The 14661-nt window shown below is 45.3% G+C and overlaps 6 protein-coding genes across 9 annotated transcripts; 3 read left to right on the top strand and 3 right to left on the bottom strand.

The window, feature by feature from the left end:
* Positions 1-1856: 1856 nt before the first annotated feature.
* Positions 1857-3525, bottom strand: LOC131887691 (uncharacterized). 3 transcript variants are annotated; one of them, XR_009374051.1, is made up of 3 exons: positions 2666-3525; positions 2172-2599; positions 1857-2099 (listed from the first exon to the last, which is right to left on the bottom strand). XR_009374051.1 is itself a non-coding variant. In XM_059236339.1 (3 exons), exons 1-3 carry the CDS (start codon positions 2822-2824, stop codon positions 2065-2067), a joined length of 615 nt encoding a protein of 204 aa, XP_059092322.1. In that variant the 5' UTR covers positions 2825-2902; the 3' UTR covers positions 1857-2064. The 3 variants fall into 3 exon arrangements, 1 of the variants encoding a protein (XP_059092322.1); XR_009374050.1 differs by having other exon boundaries at positions 2673-3525; XM_059236339.1 differs by having other exon boundaries at positions 2673-2902.
* Positions 3474-4733, bottom strand: LOC131887690 (KRR1 small subunit processome component homolog). Its single transcript, XM_059236338.1, has one exon. The coding sequence runs from the start codon at positions 4679-4681 to the stop codon at positions 3578-3580; it is 1104 nt and encodes a 367-aa protein (XP_059092321.1). The 5' UTR covers positions 4682-4733; the 3' UTR covers positions 3474-3577.
* A 416-nt stretch (positions 4734-5149) lies between these two features.
* On the top strand, positions 5150-7170 carry LOC131887688 (uncharacterized). Its single transcript, XM_059236334.1, has 3 exons — positions 5150-6255; positions 6316-6606; positions 6678-7170. The coding sequence occupies exons 1-3, from the start codon at positions 5216-5218 to the stop codon at positions 6883-6885; spliced, it is 1539 nt and encodes a 512-aa protein (XP_059092317.1). The 5' UTR covers positions 5150-5215; the 3' UTR covers positions 6886-7170.
* A 1330-nt stretch (positions 7171-8500) lies between these two features.
* LOC131887689 (tyrosyl-DNA phosphodiesterase 2-like) lies at positions 8501-10474 on the bottom strand. Of its 2 annotated transcripts, XM_059236337.1 has the most exons (5): positions 10329-10474; positions 9817-10079; positions 9295-9747; positions 8976-9209; positions 8501-8898 (listed from the first exon to the last, which is right to left on the bottom strand). In XM_059236337.1, the coding sequence occupies exons 2-5, from the start codon at positions 10051-10053 to the stop codon at positions 8713-8715; spliced, it is 1110 nt and encodes a 369-aa protein (XP_059092320.1). In that variant the 5' UTR covers positions 10054-10079; positions 10329-10474; the 3' UTR covers positions 8501-8712. The 2 variants fall into 2 exon arrangements, with proteins under 2 accessions (XP_059092320.1, XP_059092318.1); XM_059236335.1 differs by having other exon boundaries at positions 9817-10474.
* Positions 10475-11132: 658 nt separating this feature from the next.
* On the top strand, positions 11133-12248 carry LOC131889406 (TOX high mobility group box family member 4-like). The gene has a single exon (XM_059238501.1). It carries the CDS (start codon positions 11133-11135, stop codon positions 12246-12248), a length of 1116 nt encoding a protein of 371 aa, XP_059094484.1.
* A 200-nt stretch (positions 12249-12448) lies between these two features.
* Positions 12449-14429, top strand: LOC131887879 (sodium/hydrogen exchanger 1-like). The gene has a single exon (XM_059236600.1). It carries the CDS (start codon positions 12473-12475, stop codon positions 14363-14365), a length of 1893 nt encoding a protein of 630 aa, XP_059092583.1. The 5' UTR covers positions 12449-12472; the 3' UTR covers positions 14366-14429.
* The last annotated feature ends 232 nt before the right edge of the window (positions 14430-14661 follow it).

Genomic DNA, 14661 nt, shown 5'->3' with positions numbered 1-14661 from the left:
CAAGATTATTTCAATAGCCTAAAAGCTACAGTTCGTCTTTGACGCAAAAAAGCTCTTCATAATTATGTGTCAAACGAATGTGTCAGAAGTCAGAAATCACGCCTCCATGAACAGTTTTTGTATGAGAGGTACAAAAAGCAGTGTTTTGCATTTGCGTAAATTCTATTTTGTGGAACGGTTCTATGAAACCAAAACTTATCCATGAAATACATTCATTTGTGAAGAAAACGAAGGGTGAAATAATTTATGAATTTATTAGAGGTCCCCTCATCCTTATTAGGGGAATTATCCAAACGGTACTCCAAAACTCAGTCAGAAGGTGCCTATGATCGTGGGTGCTATTCCTCTGAAATATTACTCACAAGAATCCATTTCCAAAGTAAATACCTCTTGTCAAAATGCACTCAAAATGGTGTATACGTACTGTGCACCTTCGAGGTATGTCCCAAGTATACTTTAGCTACCATTTTTGACTTGGACCCCTTTCTGTAAGTGGTGGTGGTGGTGGTTATGGTGGTAACTGAACTGCTAACTCGCTAGCCGTGACGAATGGTTTCTTCGCCTGGCCCAATTTGGTTCCATCCAGCTAGAGGCTCTTTTGCAATTTCCCCCACCAAACCCCAAAAGTTTATCGATCGTGACGTTGGAGGACGTGGACGACCTTGCTCGGTGCTCTTGACGACTTTAAAGGCCATTTTGTTTGGAAAGAGATTTGTGGAAGAGAACAAATTTCCTCCAAAGAGAACGCCTAGCCTGCCATCATGTATTCCCTTGACGTTCTCTCTCTCTCTCTCTCTCTCCTTCTTTCGTCTTTTTCGTGCTCGGTTTCGCTTCTTTGCCAGTCTCTGCTAAGCTTAGTCAGAGAGAGGCGCTTTTTGGCCTCATTTTTCCCTCTGTCAGATTATTGATAAATCCCCCCCTTGTTCCATCGGGAGAACGCACTCAATTTATCATTTTTCCGGGACGACCGACTTCTTTTCACTCACACCAGAAAATGACACTCAAGACGCTTTAGCACAATGAAGAAGAACAACAAAAGGAATTAGATATATCTTTCTGAGTAACCGAGTTGGTGGCTTGGTATAGTTTATACGAGGACATATAGATTACGAATAGAAAACTGCATTATTGAAATGCTCAGGCTTGCTTTCGTCATTGCGAGTGATTATATTCTGTCAACATAAATACATTTTTCAATATGCATGCACTCACTATTCCATGTGTGGAGGAGTTAAGCTTCTCGAATTGTAAAACTTTATTGCTCAAGGAGGCCCTGTAATTAAGTGACAATTTTAATCATGATGATCCTTGCATTCCTAGCTCGTCGTAAAATTTCGACAAGATAGAAGTATCGCAGAATATCTCCATCGTTAACATTCTTGACTGTCCCAGTATTGAGAGGTTCATGATTTATTGATTTGAGGCTTTTTCACAACGCTCTCCGAGAGTGAAATAAGCTTCCTTCGTCGTCGTCGATTAACTTGTTGTCAGCAATCGGTTCTTGGAGCCTGATGTTCAAGTAATTTGTGTCTGATATGTATAATGACGTCTATTCTTATTTCCTGCGCTTAAACTTGAGCGTTTGTTCTCTTGACAAGCGATGCAATGAAGGCATGGAACTAGTAGTAGTAGTTGTTGTACTCGTAGAGGGGGCAGTAAAACGAACAGGACGTAGTTGTCGAAGTTTAAATCGGAAATTTGACCTTGAAGCCAACAACTCGAGTAAGCATTGTTAGTGAGTTGTTACCATGTTCAAATTGCTTTGGCTTCTACGCCTCTTATTTGTAGATACTCATTTTCACACAACTCTAAGTTATTCGAGAAAGACGTACTTGATTGACTAACACAACTCAGTCCGCGGTGCCTTGCAATAGTTTAGTCATTAACCAACCACAATAGGTCCTGCTACATGACAAGAACAATACGAATGCGGTGAGTATCGGGAAGAGTTGAACAAAAACTGAAGGATTGCACATTCAAATTGCCTCATCGGATTTCCTTTCCAGGCTAATGAATTTGCATCCATCCTGTTCTAATTCTCGTTGATCATGGCAGACCCGGTAATCAAATGAGCATGTTTCCCGTCAAAACAGTCAGATCTGTAAAAAGAATCAGAGAATAATACGTAGTGAGCTGAATCGGCGTCAATCCAAGGGATTTCTTCATCCAACCTTGGAGCTCTTGTTTTGTCTCATAATTCATGTACGGTGACTCATCGGATAAAACATCTTGGAGAGTTTTATCTTGCGATCGATCGGGATTTTGACAGAATTCCGACACCATGTCCAACCATTTTGAAAGATTACTTTGAAATTGATGGCAAACCTCGAGAACGTCACCGGACCAAGAAATCAAATGATCGATTCGGGGACGTGAGGTTGAAAGTAAACCCACCAAAGACATGCCTGGATCGGGCAAAGTTTGAAGCGTTTGTAGGGCTTGCTCTCTCTCGTTGGATAAAGTGTCACAAACTTGAACTTTTTCCGCGCTTTGGTGCAACATTGCGTAGAAATTGTTGGCTCGAGCTAAGATCTTGCCTTGCAAGCGATCTTTCAAGTCGACAAATTCCGAATTGATCTTGAGCGCATCTGTTGGCACTCTGAAAACGCAGATACAACACAAAGTCAGAAGGCGAATAAATAGAAAAGCCCATGAAGATACTTACTACTTACCTAGTAACGACTTGAACTTGTTTTAAGTGGTTTGACAACTTTTCGACCAGTTCTTTAGAATTATTTTCAAAATGGTCCAGAGCATCCAAGAACTCCCGAACTTGATCGAATAAGTCTTGGAAATGGACGTAGACTGCATCTAAATTGGTCATTTTCCGCACTTTCTTAATATACAATGAAGGTCTAGCACTTCTCAAAATGTGAGTTGTTGAACGAGGTTAGAGGGTTTCTGGCTAGGCGAAAACGTCTCGATGAGGTGGCCGTTGTTTCGAGTTGGTTTGACAAATGTTTTGGAGTTCCCGCAACCCCTCAAGGGTGAGTTTGATGTTGGCACGGATCTTACAGGATTCGTCCGTGAGCGTTTTAGCTTTATCCTCCAACACTTTGCTTTTCTTTTCGATGAAAGCTAAAGCCTCTTCCTGAGAGAACTCCAAGAAGAAACCAAGTCCAATCTCAAGGAAAAGTTTCTCTGGTTCATCAACATGGGCCTGCACATAAAAATTGCAACCCAAGTCAACTTTCGTCTTTAATGGCTCCTTGGGCCGCAACTTGGCGGCTTGAATAGCGCAAATCGAGTTCCTCAAGGCTAAATATTCTGCAATATCCGAGAAGACTCGGTCGCGAGCTTCCAAAGTGGCCTTCAAATCCGGCTTGAGTTGCTCATTCAGAAACGTCTCATATTTCAAGATCTTCTCACTTAAATTTGAGGTGGAAGAGGAGGCACTGGTGGTGCGAGAATGAGAAGAAGACTTTGGGGAAGGAGAGCTGACATTCATAGTCAGGGGTTTCAAGACCTCATGCCTGCAAAAGAAAGGGATTAAAAGACGCAACTTTCACTTCAGGCCAAAACACTTGCTTACAATAAAGTTTACTTCACAAATAAGAGTAATAACTGAATACACTTTTCACATCTTTCTCTTCTTGGCTTTTTTCTTTTGATCTTTACTCGCTTTTTCCATCTTGGTCTTCAACTTGTCCATGTCCAAAGTCGACGCTCCCACGGGCGGGCCGTTCGCTTGCGATCCACCAGTCTGACTTGTCCCATTGGCTTTGTTCTTGTCCTCCTTGGGCGGTTGGAAGGATTTCATCCTCTTCTGGTCGCGCTTGGCTTGCGATCCGGCTTGTTTGTCTTTTTGCTCCTCCAACTTGCGCCGTTTTTTGTCCGTGGGCTTGAGGAAGTACTCGCCCGTGGCCAGTTGTTTGTCCACCTTGGATTGGGGCATTTCAGGCGGGAAGGGCGTGTATGGTTTCTTCTCCTTCTTCTTGAGCGGCTCCTTGCGTTTGCTCAGGTTCTTCTTTTCGAACTTGGGTAGGAATCGTTCCCAATTTTCGTGCTTGAGTTGGGGATCTTTCATGAGTTCACGCTTGATCATGAGGCTCTTGATGTTGTAGATGGGGTGGACGTTGTTCATCGTGTCAACCACGATCTTGCGCACTTGTTTGAGGCCTTGGTAGGGCCCTAAAGCCGCGACGGTATTACCTTGAACTAAGACATAGCATCGGGTGAGAAGCTCGATGGACTTTAAAGTGGATCCATTGGGCCCGATGAGTCGTTGTCGCCGCTTGACGAACCGATCCTTGTTCCGGACTAGTCCACCAATCTTGATGATTTCGGAACCGACTTCGTCATCTAAGACCTTGATGGCTTGCTCGTAGGGCACACTTCGGGCCATGAGTTTGATGAAATCACGCGCTTTGATGATGATGTACGGATCAAAAGTCTGGCGGGTGGTCTTCACGGTCATGCTACCCTCGATCAGGTCCAGTTCAGCCCTGATCCCGTGATGGTCGTGCAAGGCTTTGGTGACCAAGGGCCAGGATTCGCGGAGATATTTCTCGCGATATTTGGGGAAGAGTGTGGCAAAAGAAGACTCCTCCAAAAGGCCATGCGGATTGTCTTGGGCTTCGAATTTGGGGATCTTCATGGCCCAGGCGTTCTCAACCACTGCAGTGGTGGTGGTGGTGGTGGTTGAGGGACCCGCTAAGCCATCTTCGCTATCCGAACCCATCACGTCCGGTAAACATGTGCGTGAGATCACAAAACAAGCACAACAAATCACGGAAAAGCAAGGTTCCGTGAATTTTAGGTGCAGGTTGTAATCATTGTGTAATGGCTAGTAGACCTTAGGAAAAAAAAGCTGCACTTTTGACCGTCACATATTTTTTAAAGATGAGAAGCTTAAAAAGTAATTTTGAAAATGTGCCAAAAAGGGCGTAAATATGCAAAAAAAGAAAAGTTTACAATAATGCAAAGAGATTTGTTGCCACGGGGAAAACACATGGTAGAGAGTCTTTAAGAGTCCCTGGCTTACCCCTACCTCTCCGAAGAGTAAAAATGAATGGTTTGTTAATCACAGTTATGGAAATTAGAAAAGAACTTCCATGACACTGCTGAGTAAGATATTTTTATTTTCAATTACTGGAAAAATTAGTAACTAAAGTGTCCTCCCAATGGCTACTTTTGAGCACGAAATGGCTTGGGGATTTGGCAACGCTGCTTCCGACCCGATCAATTGAGACTTGAGATTGATCTCGGCAAGAAGATGCGCCGCCAAAGCTTAAAGCGATTGAGTTCTACCCCCGGATCTAAGACCAAGAAACTCCGGAAGTTACTCAAGTTGCCTTTCCACCACAAGAGGCTAGATATCTCGCGGATTCGTTCGGCCACGCCTCAGCTGACCTCGATCAAGGCCACCCAGTCCGTCAAGAAAGCCACGCCTGGAACGAACCAAAAGAAGAAGAAGAAGAAAAAACAGAGGTCCGGCCTCAACACGCCCAAAACATGCAAATTGTCTACCCAGTCACGCCCTGGCCCGAATGCCGTCTCACCGCTAGTGGTGCTCTCTCGACATCCATCGCGGGGCTTTTTGGACTCGCCCATTACGATCGATGATAGCCTCCATGATGAGAGGATCCTTATTGACCTGTCTGATCTCCCGGATCATGATCCCATTCCGCCTGTCGTTAAGACTTCGAAAAAGCGTCCAGCCGAATCCGCGTTGACGCCCAAGTCCCAAAGGCACGAACCTGCTGCACCTCCACCCGCCAAGAAATTGGCCTTTGACAAATCCATGGAGGAAGGGGAGCTGCCCCTGAGCCCCATAACCAATGGAAACCGTGGAAACCGAGGCCCGGGTGGGCCGCCCAAGCCCTCGGACATTGAAATAATCACCGAGGTTAAAGCTCAACCCAAGAGGCCACCCGAAAATTGGCGGTCGAAGAGCTCTCGACGGTATTTCAACCCTAGATTCCCAGACCGCATGAAGGTTTGGCATCGACGTGCCCCCCGTGGGCCATCAGCTACCACCAGTCGCGATCGACGTCAGCCGCATCAGGCCAATCGACCCCCACCGCCTTTGCCCGCTCATCCCCCTCGGTTGGTCCTGAACCCGGCCAACTTCAATTTCACGGAAGCGCTGAACATTGTGCCTGGGCAAGTCTTCGAGTTCAAGGGCAGCTCCCGTCCGTTGGTACCACGTATGGGTGCCCGTCAAATCAGCTCTTCGGCCAGTTGTTCCAGTATGGGCATGGGTAATGTCTTTGTGTCACCCATTGAGAATGATTTTGTGGCACCCAAAACCGGGTGAGTTCACCAAACTTGGCTGGCGAAAGAACCCTCCTTGATTCACTCTTTCTATTTTAGTTTACGCCCCATTGTGATTGACGGTTCCAACGTGGCCGTGGCGCATGGCCAATTCTTGCGCCCATCCCGTAATCAGACCTTATTTTCGAGCCGTGGAATACAGATATGCGTTGATTATTTTAAACGTCGAGGCCACCATGACATCACCGCCATCATTCCTCATTTTCGCTTGAAATCTGGAATGTCGGAGGATCGCCACCTCTTGGAAGCCCTGGAGCGCCAAGGCCACCTCATGACCACGCCGTCGAGGGATTTGAGTCACGGGGAGCACATTGCCTCCTACGACGACAGGTATGATGTTTAAGCGGGAACTGATTTGAAATGAAGACATCAATCCAAAGCAACTTGGCCTTTTCTTGCAGATTTATTGTTCAACGGGCCGCTTTAACTGGAGGTGTGATCGTGTCTAATGACAATTACCGTGATCTCATGGGAGAAGATCGAAGCATGCGCGACACGATAGATCAACGCCTGCTCATGTTTCGATTCCTCGATCAGACCACACTAATGTTCCCTACGGATCCCTTGGGAAGCAAAGGGCCCAATTTGGACAAGTTTTTGAATTTCTGAGCAGCCTCATCATCGAGCTTGAAACACTGTGATAATTTGACACCTGCCGCTGAAAAATATGACGGGAGCCATTGACTTACTCATTTATTATGGTTCAAGTTCAATATTTTGAGTTTTAAGACGATGCCCTCTTGTCCCTCAAACCGATTCAAGTGAAACTAGCATTTGAATATTGCCCCGAAAAGACGCTGTGAAAATTGTCCATTTATAACGTGCCAAAATTTATACTGCCACTGGAAGAAATGTGATAAGTGGAATATATTTCGTTGTTACTCGCTTTCATAAGTCTGATATTTAGCGGCAATTCTGTCCTGTGTAATAATTATGCCAAACAACACTTGCTCACCAGAGATCTATTATTGACACACGCTATACCCAAGCTGTATCTTGCCAAAAAAAAATGCCGAGACCCATGAGGGTACTTTTTGAAATCAGGACATCATTGCGCACATCTTCATTGTTGGTGACGAGATCCGTGGCTGTTCACAAAAAAAAAATAGTTAAAATTTGAATCTATGTTTTTGAAAATTTTATTTTGCAAAGTCACACCCGAATCATAAAACTTGACAATTCTTTGTTTCTTCATGCTCCTGGCCTTGGTTCTCAATTGGTCTTAAACGGCCACTCCAAATCGCACTTTTAAGATCGATGAAATCTGCATTCTGTGTCTGTTTCTCTTTGAGTGGCTCTCTAAGGGCTGGCACGGGGTGGAGTCACGTATAATCAATCGGTGCGTAGTGAACGTTTCAGGAAGCTAATAATGTTAAAAACAGTGGTTTTCTAAACTTATAGACACTTCACCAGCTACTTTTTCTCGCTCACTCTGAATCCAGCCATTGTTTGTTAATTGAATTCAGACTCGTTGCCACTAGCTCACAACACTGCCAGACCTGAAGTTGCCTGTTCGGGGAAGGCCAATTTTGAGTCATTTGCAGGTTATGCTTCATCTTTCAGTGTTGAACTTTGCCCCGAATTTTTTTTTTACACCAATCATGTATTTCTCTTAAATTTCCCCTAAACTTGACCAAAAATCCTCGGTTTCAGGTACTTCACTGGTTAAAATTCATGAAATAGTTTTTTTGCACCAAAAAGACCAAAATAGTTGAAAACTTAATTTAACCTAAAAAATTGTCTTTCCATCGTCTTATAACATTATTCATGACAGTTGAATTCAGAATACATCCAAAATATTTTTTCGGGTGTTAATTGCAAATGTATTTGCCTTGTTTTTGTATTACTTAAAAAAAATGATTTGCCGTTTTTGGCCGTAATTGTCAATTGATCTACATTTTAGCTACTTGCGTTCGTCATTTCATGTACGTAGTGCTTAATGAAAAAGTTATTTTTTCTTTTCGGAGTCTTGGGGAGGATGAGACGTGCGAAGGAGCGAGGGCTCCTTTTTAGAAAAAAGAAGGGCTCTCTCGTAATTTTAAAGCTATTTGAAGAACTACAAAAAGGACGAATAGTGGTAAAGAACATTCAACGAACGGAATGTACAACGCACGAGTAATAAAGAATTGTCAACTTAGGCAAACTTATTTAAGGATACATTAGTCAAAAAAAATTCTTACATTCCAACCGTCTTTAGGGTTGATTTTTACTTTAAATTCACTAATTTTCACAAGAGTTAAAACCATTTATTTCTGTGATTTGGATCTTGGGACTCTTAGACTTTGATCTTTCAATAAAATGCCTGAAGCGGAATGGGGTAGGGCGTAGTTATACTCTGTAAGTGTGGAGATGTAGCTCAAATTTGAAAATACTTTCAGCAATTGCGTTTTCGAGTTGTAATGCCAAAAAAAAGCCATCAATTTTCCCATCGTCTTTTCACTCGTTACTTTTGACCTTGAACACACTCATGATGCCCCAATGGTCGGAAGGAAACCGCTGACATCCAGGAACTCGTTCGATCCCAAAGAGGCCAAAATACTCCGCTGTTAGGCGTCTAGGTGCCGAATCTTGAATATAGAGTCGATCAAATCGACAACGAGGCTTGGTGCGACCACCCGCAATCTGGAATAAAAATCACTTCTGATTCTTGGATTGGTTCTCAATACCGACACACCAGGCCTAGGGCTGGCTTGTTTCACCTGTAAATTGTTATTTCGAGTCAAATCCCAAGTGTATCGACACGCATCTCTTGAGCCAGTTTGGATCCACAAGTCCTCTAGCCCAGGGGGTAGTCCACCCAATTGTTCAAGTTCTGGGTCTCTCAAATTGAGATCGCCCCCCAAGATGACCGTTCGAGATGGATCCTTTTGGCACACCGCTTGAACTTCTCTAAAACATCGGCTCAACTGATTGATGCGCTCTTGGGCAAACTCCTGAAAGGTGTATCGGGATTCATAACGGGCTTACCACAATCAGAGCAAAATAACTGATATTGACACTATAAAACGGAGTTGTTACCCGAGTGGATTCCAAGTGAGTGGTCATAATACAAAGCTTGGCTTGTCCAATGTGACAATTGGCCATCATCAAATCTCGGCCCATCCGACTTTCCAGGAAAGGAATGGTTTTGAAATCGTCGAGGTAAACAGTGAATCGCCGGAGCAAAATAGCCGTGAAATAGTCCGCTTCCTTATCGTGGTCAGATAGAATCAGATAATGCGGTAGCTTGTCCTTCAGGTAGGCCAGGGTAGTGGGAATGACTTCTTGTAGACAAACAATATCCAGGGCATGGTGCTCGATTTGTTGAATGATGGCCCGACATCGGGCTTTCAAATTCTTTTCATCCAATCCATCAATATTCCACGACACCAGAGATAATTTCTCGGGGGCTTTGGTGGTGACTTGGTCCTGGATCTCGGCTGGAATACCGCTTCTTGGACGATGGGGTTCTCGCGCAGAAGTGGATGCTTGCTAAACCAGAAGGATTTGATCATGATTGATACTTACTTTTGGTTCAAGTTAAGTGACACGATCAATCACCTCGTCTTTGAAGTAATCTGCCACGGCTAAATCGAGGTTCCACTCGTTTTCCTGGAGCATCATTTGAGCTAAAGCCTCGTTCGTGTTCGTGACCTCGACGAAGGCATTAATCCTGGCCTCACATTCGGCCTTGGCCGGTACATGGTCGTCCTCTTCATCCTGGCTCATATCCACCCGAAATGACTTGACATGGAGTATTAACGAGTTCGAAATGGCAATTTCCCGGACTTGAACCATACAGACCTGCTGGGGCTACCAGCTGGCTGGAGGAAAAAAGCGCCAAAACATGCCCGAAAAACCCCAAGAAAAATCGTTATTGAGATGGACAAAACGGGGGATCTAAGCCAAATAACACCATTTGCCCCTTAGATTCAGATTAAAATGGATTACTGAGGCTTCTGTACATTATCAAGGCTTATTTTTGGACTGACTTTTGGCAGGTTTCAAATCCTTAATGCTCAATATTCTCTGCTCTCAGGTGTATTCCAAAAATGGGAGCTTAGTAAGCTTACCTTTTTATTTTGAGTGCCTCTCCAAAATTGATGATGACATCGACACTGATGAGATGATGTTTTTAAGACATGCGTTCATGTTTTGCAAGGGATTGACATACTGAATTATGCATGTCTAGAATGTTTCTTAAATACCCAAGAATGGTCAGGAAAAAACCGCACAGCGCTAATCACAATATGTTGGCTCAAACTGAAGGCAAAAAGCGAAAATATGTACGAAAGCGCAAGCTAGGGAGCCACTGAGCTGTTTATCTAAGGCATAGTAAATGAAATGAAGAAAATATAGTATGTTATCTATGATATACTGCCCTTGTTGCTTCTTGGTCTACTACTCAACTGACAAGTTGAGTAGTTCACAAATAATATGCCAATGGATAAAAAGCTGTACCGATGAACAATACGCCCCATGGATAGCAATAGTACATAAGCATATATCAACCCGACTCGATCAGTTGGATTTATAATCTCCCGATTACTAGTCAACCTGCCGAAATGGAGACTATTCGGTCACCCTGTCCAATAGAACACATGGTCAACAAAACAAAAAGGTAAACACACCAATTGTTGTCAGTTGATGAACAGAGGGCTTGGACGTGGCTGACGAGCCCACTCCCAGTGCCTGTCTGTCTGTCTGCCTAGCGCTGTTCCAGTTCTATCACGGGTTGGCCAGGAAGACTGACGTGGACATGCCAAGCTTCTGGAACTAGTTCTTATTAGATTTAGCCGACTCGGGTGTCACCTTGCCTGCTAAGACCGTGGACACGAGCCTTGTGGCGAAGGTTGTCTAAGGAAGAAACCCTCAAGATGGAAGACGATCCCTTTGTGGCTCCCAGTTTCGGGGACGACATCAACCTGAACTACTCGAGCCCATCAAACGCGACGCACAGCAAAACCTCTCACTTGCTCGACCTGGACCCGTCCTACTCGTCGGACCATCTCATCGACCCACAAAACCACGCCCTCTCCGCTTACCCGTTGGACGAAGACCCAGGCCAGTCGTCACTCGTCTATGATCAACCGCCCAACGCCCTGAGCGATATGATAGACTCGCTTCCGTCGACCGACTCCACTCCATACGATGATCCGTCGACCCATCCGCTCTTGTCTGAGACCGCCCCCCGTTCGACGGGCATGATGACACGGGCTGTAGTCCCGCCCATTTTGAGGCGCAATCCACCGGCCGAATCGTCGGTAGCCCAAGTACCTGAGTCGCCCAAAGGCAAGGCCAAAGGGCCGGTGACGCGCCGAGGTCGGAAGAAGAAAGATCCCAACGCCCCGGCCTCGGTCTCATCGGCGTACGCCTTCTTTTTCAAAGAAATCCAGGGCTCGGTCAAGGCCAAGAACCCCAACATCAAGTTCGGGGAAGTGTCCAAGATCGTGGCCCACATGTGGGAGAATTTAGGCGAGGAGGAAAAATCCGTGTACCGAAAAAAGAACGAGCAGGATAAAGAGCGCTTTGAGAGCGAGATGTCCGAGTACAAAGCACGGCAATCCATGATGAGCCCCAGTGAAGACAGTAATGACCCCTCGCCGCCTAATAGCGCTACCCCGCCTAAGCGTGAGTCACTAAAACGCGGAGCGGCCGCCCGATCCCAAGTCAAGCTCGTGACGCGAAATCACGGCCAGATCTCGGCCCAACTCCAATCCCGCCTTCAGCCGCCGGAATCCGAGGATGAGGATGATTCCAATGAAACTGCTCCTCCGCCTGCCCCATCAGTTGTTCCCATTGGTAGCCAGCCTAATGCGGTGGAGCATCCGATCATGGAGCATCGTTGTATACGAGTGAATTGTGAGAACTTTGCCATCAAGAACGACGAGTGGGAAGACGAGTATTGCTCCAACGAGTGCGCCGTTCAACATTGTAAGTCGGTATTTCGAGATTGGATTATGGCCCAAAATGCGGGTGCCATCGAGGACTAGCCCATTCTGGTCGTCGGTTATTGTTAAATTTCATTATGTACATCATATAACAGGAAAGAAAGACCCAATCCTGCCAGATGAGATGTTCTTTTTGAAACTGGGATTGTTATATAGGTATATAGGTCCTGCATTTCATGTCACAATCGAGATTTTCCGGTACCGACAAGTTTTCGGATGCGATTCCGACAATCAAACTGTGATTTTTTTCAATCATTTTAGTTGCGATGGAGCTGCTACACGGTCACGGTAACTTTAGTGGCGATCCTGGGACAGATTTATTGTTCCATTTGAATTTTTCCACTTACGGTACTCTGTGGTTGTTCACGGCCTTTCTCGCCTTGGGTTCGGTGATTTTAATAATACTAAGAGAAACCCGATTACGACAATGCTCGGAAATGGTTCCGGAATCGTGCATTCTCATCTTGCTCGGAATTCTGGCGGCCGTCCTATCATGGGGTATGGGCATTTTGCGCCCTTTGAGCCAAGTCATCACTTACGAGCACTTTTTCAATTTCCTCCTTCCCCCGATCATCTTGGATGCTTCTTATCAGCTCTACTGCAAGCCATTTCTCATGAATTTGGATGGGATCCTTGTCTTGGCCGTTGTTGGAACCAGCTTGAATGTGTTCATTATCGGTGGACTCTTGCACTTATGCTACGGAATGACCTTGGCTAAATGCCTACTTTTGGCCTCGATCGTGTCGGCTGTGGATCCAGTGGCTGTGCTGGCCGTCTTTCAAGAGATTGGTGTTCAAGCTAACTTATATTTCTTGATCTTTGGTGAGTCCTTGTTCAATGACGGTGTCACCGTGGTCTACTTCGATACATTGGACAAGATTGCGTTTGTCAATGTCCAGCCTTTGACTTACTTATACGCCGTCCTTTCATTCTTCACTGTCTCCTTGGGTGGGCTGCTCATTGGAATGGTATTCGGGGCGATCACGGCTCTTTGTTGCAGTGCCATGAAAACCAAGAAAGTCCTCGAGCCCAGTGTCGTCTTTACTTTGGCCTATTTGGCTTTTACCACGGCCCAAATGTTTCATTGGTCGGGAATCTTGGCCTTGATTGGAGTAGGATTGACTCAACGGCGTTACGCCTTTGTCAGTATGTCACCCAGTTCCGTGACAGTGGTGGAGGCCAACGCCAAGATTTTAGCCATTGCCGCTGAGACCATAATATTTTTGATTCTGGGGTTTAATGTGCTGAAGGATCGACATCTGTGGGATTGGACTCTGATTGGATACACCATATTGTTTTGCGTGGTTGTTCGTTTTGTCGTCACTTTCAGTCTAGGTTATTTGCTTAACCTGGGTAGACTTCACCGTCTCTCGATGTCTCATCTATTCATGATGTCTTTCGGAGGACTAAGGGGAGCAGTGTCCTTCGCCATGGCAGCCTCGGTAAAACATAACGAAGTACGAGACGTATTCATGACAACCACCTTGTCCGTGATCCTCTTCACCGTATTTTTGCAAGGGGTTTTGATCAAGCCTTTGGTGAATTACTTTCATTTCCAAGCCAGAAAACCTACTGGCTCGTTCACGGGCATACTTGCTCAGAACATGAGCTTTCATATTCTAGCTGGGATAGAGGCACTCCTTCTGGGCGGAGGCTTCACATCTATTCATTATTGGCTGGAGACTTTGGAAGCTTTCGATTTCAAATATGTGTTTCCTCTGATGGGCGCCAAGGCTCAATCGAACATGATGCGTCGCTATGCGAAGCACGTCGAAGTCAACGAGTCTAAGTATCTACATCGAGATGAAACCAGGAGCCCGATAACTGACGGAGAACCTAGATTAGATCCAGGACATGAGCTATTGAGGCAATCTCATCTCTCGTCCCTTCACCTCCAAACCTTCACCGAGGCCCGTAATATCACGGCAGCTTTGAAAACTCGACCCAGGAGAAACTCGGACCGTGGAAAAATGACCCGATTCCAAGAAGTGATGAACCGTGAAAAGGCGTCCTCCAACACGCTTGGACGAGCCGATGTCATGCCTGGGCTTGATCTCGCCAAGGCTTGGGAGAAAAAGAAGGATTTCTATGCCACTGTTCAAAGGTCCATGACCAAATGGAAAGAGAACCAGAAAGAAGACTCGAATGAATCCGATTAAAGCACACATATTGAACAACAGGATTCACACTCACTTTGAATTAAATTATTACGAATGCTATTGACATTTACACGTTTAAACGGTTAACTTTGAGCTCGTCAATGAAAAAAGAGAACCCTGCCTTGATCGAACGCGTCCAGGACTCCGTCCCCGGCCAGATATGAAATGGACCCTCTACGCGAACACCATACTAACACACATTTTATGGTGCTATCATTAAGGTCCTTTGTACCCTTCCTCATTGACTCTCTGGATATCTGTACTCTATGGCCTACCGTTCCCCAGAACGTCCAGGA

This window comes from Tigriopus californicus, chromosome 10, assembly GCF_007210705.1.
Source record: "Tigriopus californicus strain San Diego chromosome 10, Tcal_SD_v2.1, whole genome shotgun sequence".
In the NCBI taxonomy this organism is placed as follows: domain Eukaryota; kingdom Metazoa; phylum Arthropoda; class Copepoda; order Harpacticoida; family Harpacticidae; genus Tigriopus; species Tigriopus californicus.
This window is presented reverse-complemented; position numbering and strand designations above follow the sequence as displayed.

Bases quoted from the DNA above. Each gene is read 5' to 3' on its own strand.
- LOC131887879 (XM_059236600.1), top strand. From the start codon at position 12,473: ATGGAGCTGCTACACGGTCACGGTAACTTTAGTGGCGATCCTGGGACA.
- LOC131887689 (XM_059236335.1), bottom strand. From the start codon at position 10,053: ATGGTTCAAGTCCGGGAAATTGCCATTTCGAACTCGTTAATACTCCAT. The intron at 9,210-9,294 runs GTAACAACTCCG...TACACCTTTCAG, and splicing joins CTCACTTGGAATCCACTCGG to GAGTTTGCCCAAGAGCGCAT. The intron at 8,899-8,975 runs GTGAAACAAGCC...TTTTTATTCCAG, and splicing joins CTCGAAATAACAATTTACAG to ATTGCGGGTGGTCGCACCAA.
- LOC131887691 (XM_059236339.1), bottom strand. From the start codon at position 2,824: ATGACCAATTTAGATGCAGTCTACGTCCATTTCCAAGACTTATTCGAT. The intron at 2,600-2,672 runs GTAAGTAGTAAG...CTGCGTTTTCAG, and splicing joins CAAGTTCAAGTCGTTACTAG to AGTGCCAACAGATGCGCTCA. The intron at 2,100-2,171 runs GTTGGATGAAGA...TTCTTTTTACAG, and splicing joins GACAAAACAAGAGCTCCAAG to ATCTGACTGTTTTGACGGGA.
- LOC131889406 (XM_059238501.1), top strand. From the start codon at position 11,133: ATGGAAGACGATCCCTTTGTGGCTCCCAGTTTCGGGGACGACATCAAC.
- LOC131887690 (XM_059236338.1), bottom strand. From the start codon at position 4,681: ATGGGTTCGGATAGCGAAGATGGCTTAGCGGGTCCCTCAACCACCACC.
- LOC131887688 (XM_059236334.1), top strand. From the start codon at position 5,216: ATGCGCCGCCAAAGCTTAAAGCGATTGAGTTCTACCCCCGGATCTAAG. The intron at 6,256-6,315 runs GTGAGTTCACCA...TTTCTATTTTAG, and splicing joins TTTGTGGCACCCAAAACCGG to TTTACGCCCCATTGTGATTG. The intron at 6,607-6,677 runs GTATGATGTTTA...CTTTTCTTGCAG, and splicing joins ATTGCCTCCTACGACGACAG to ATTTATTGTTCAACGGGCCG.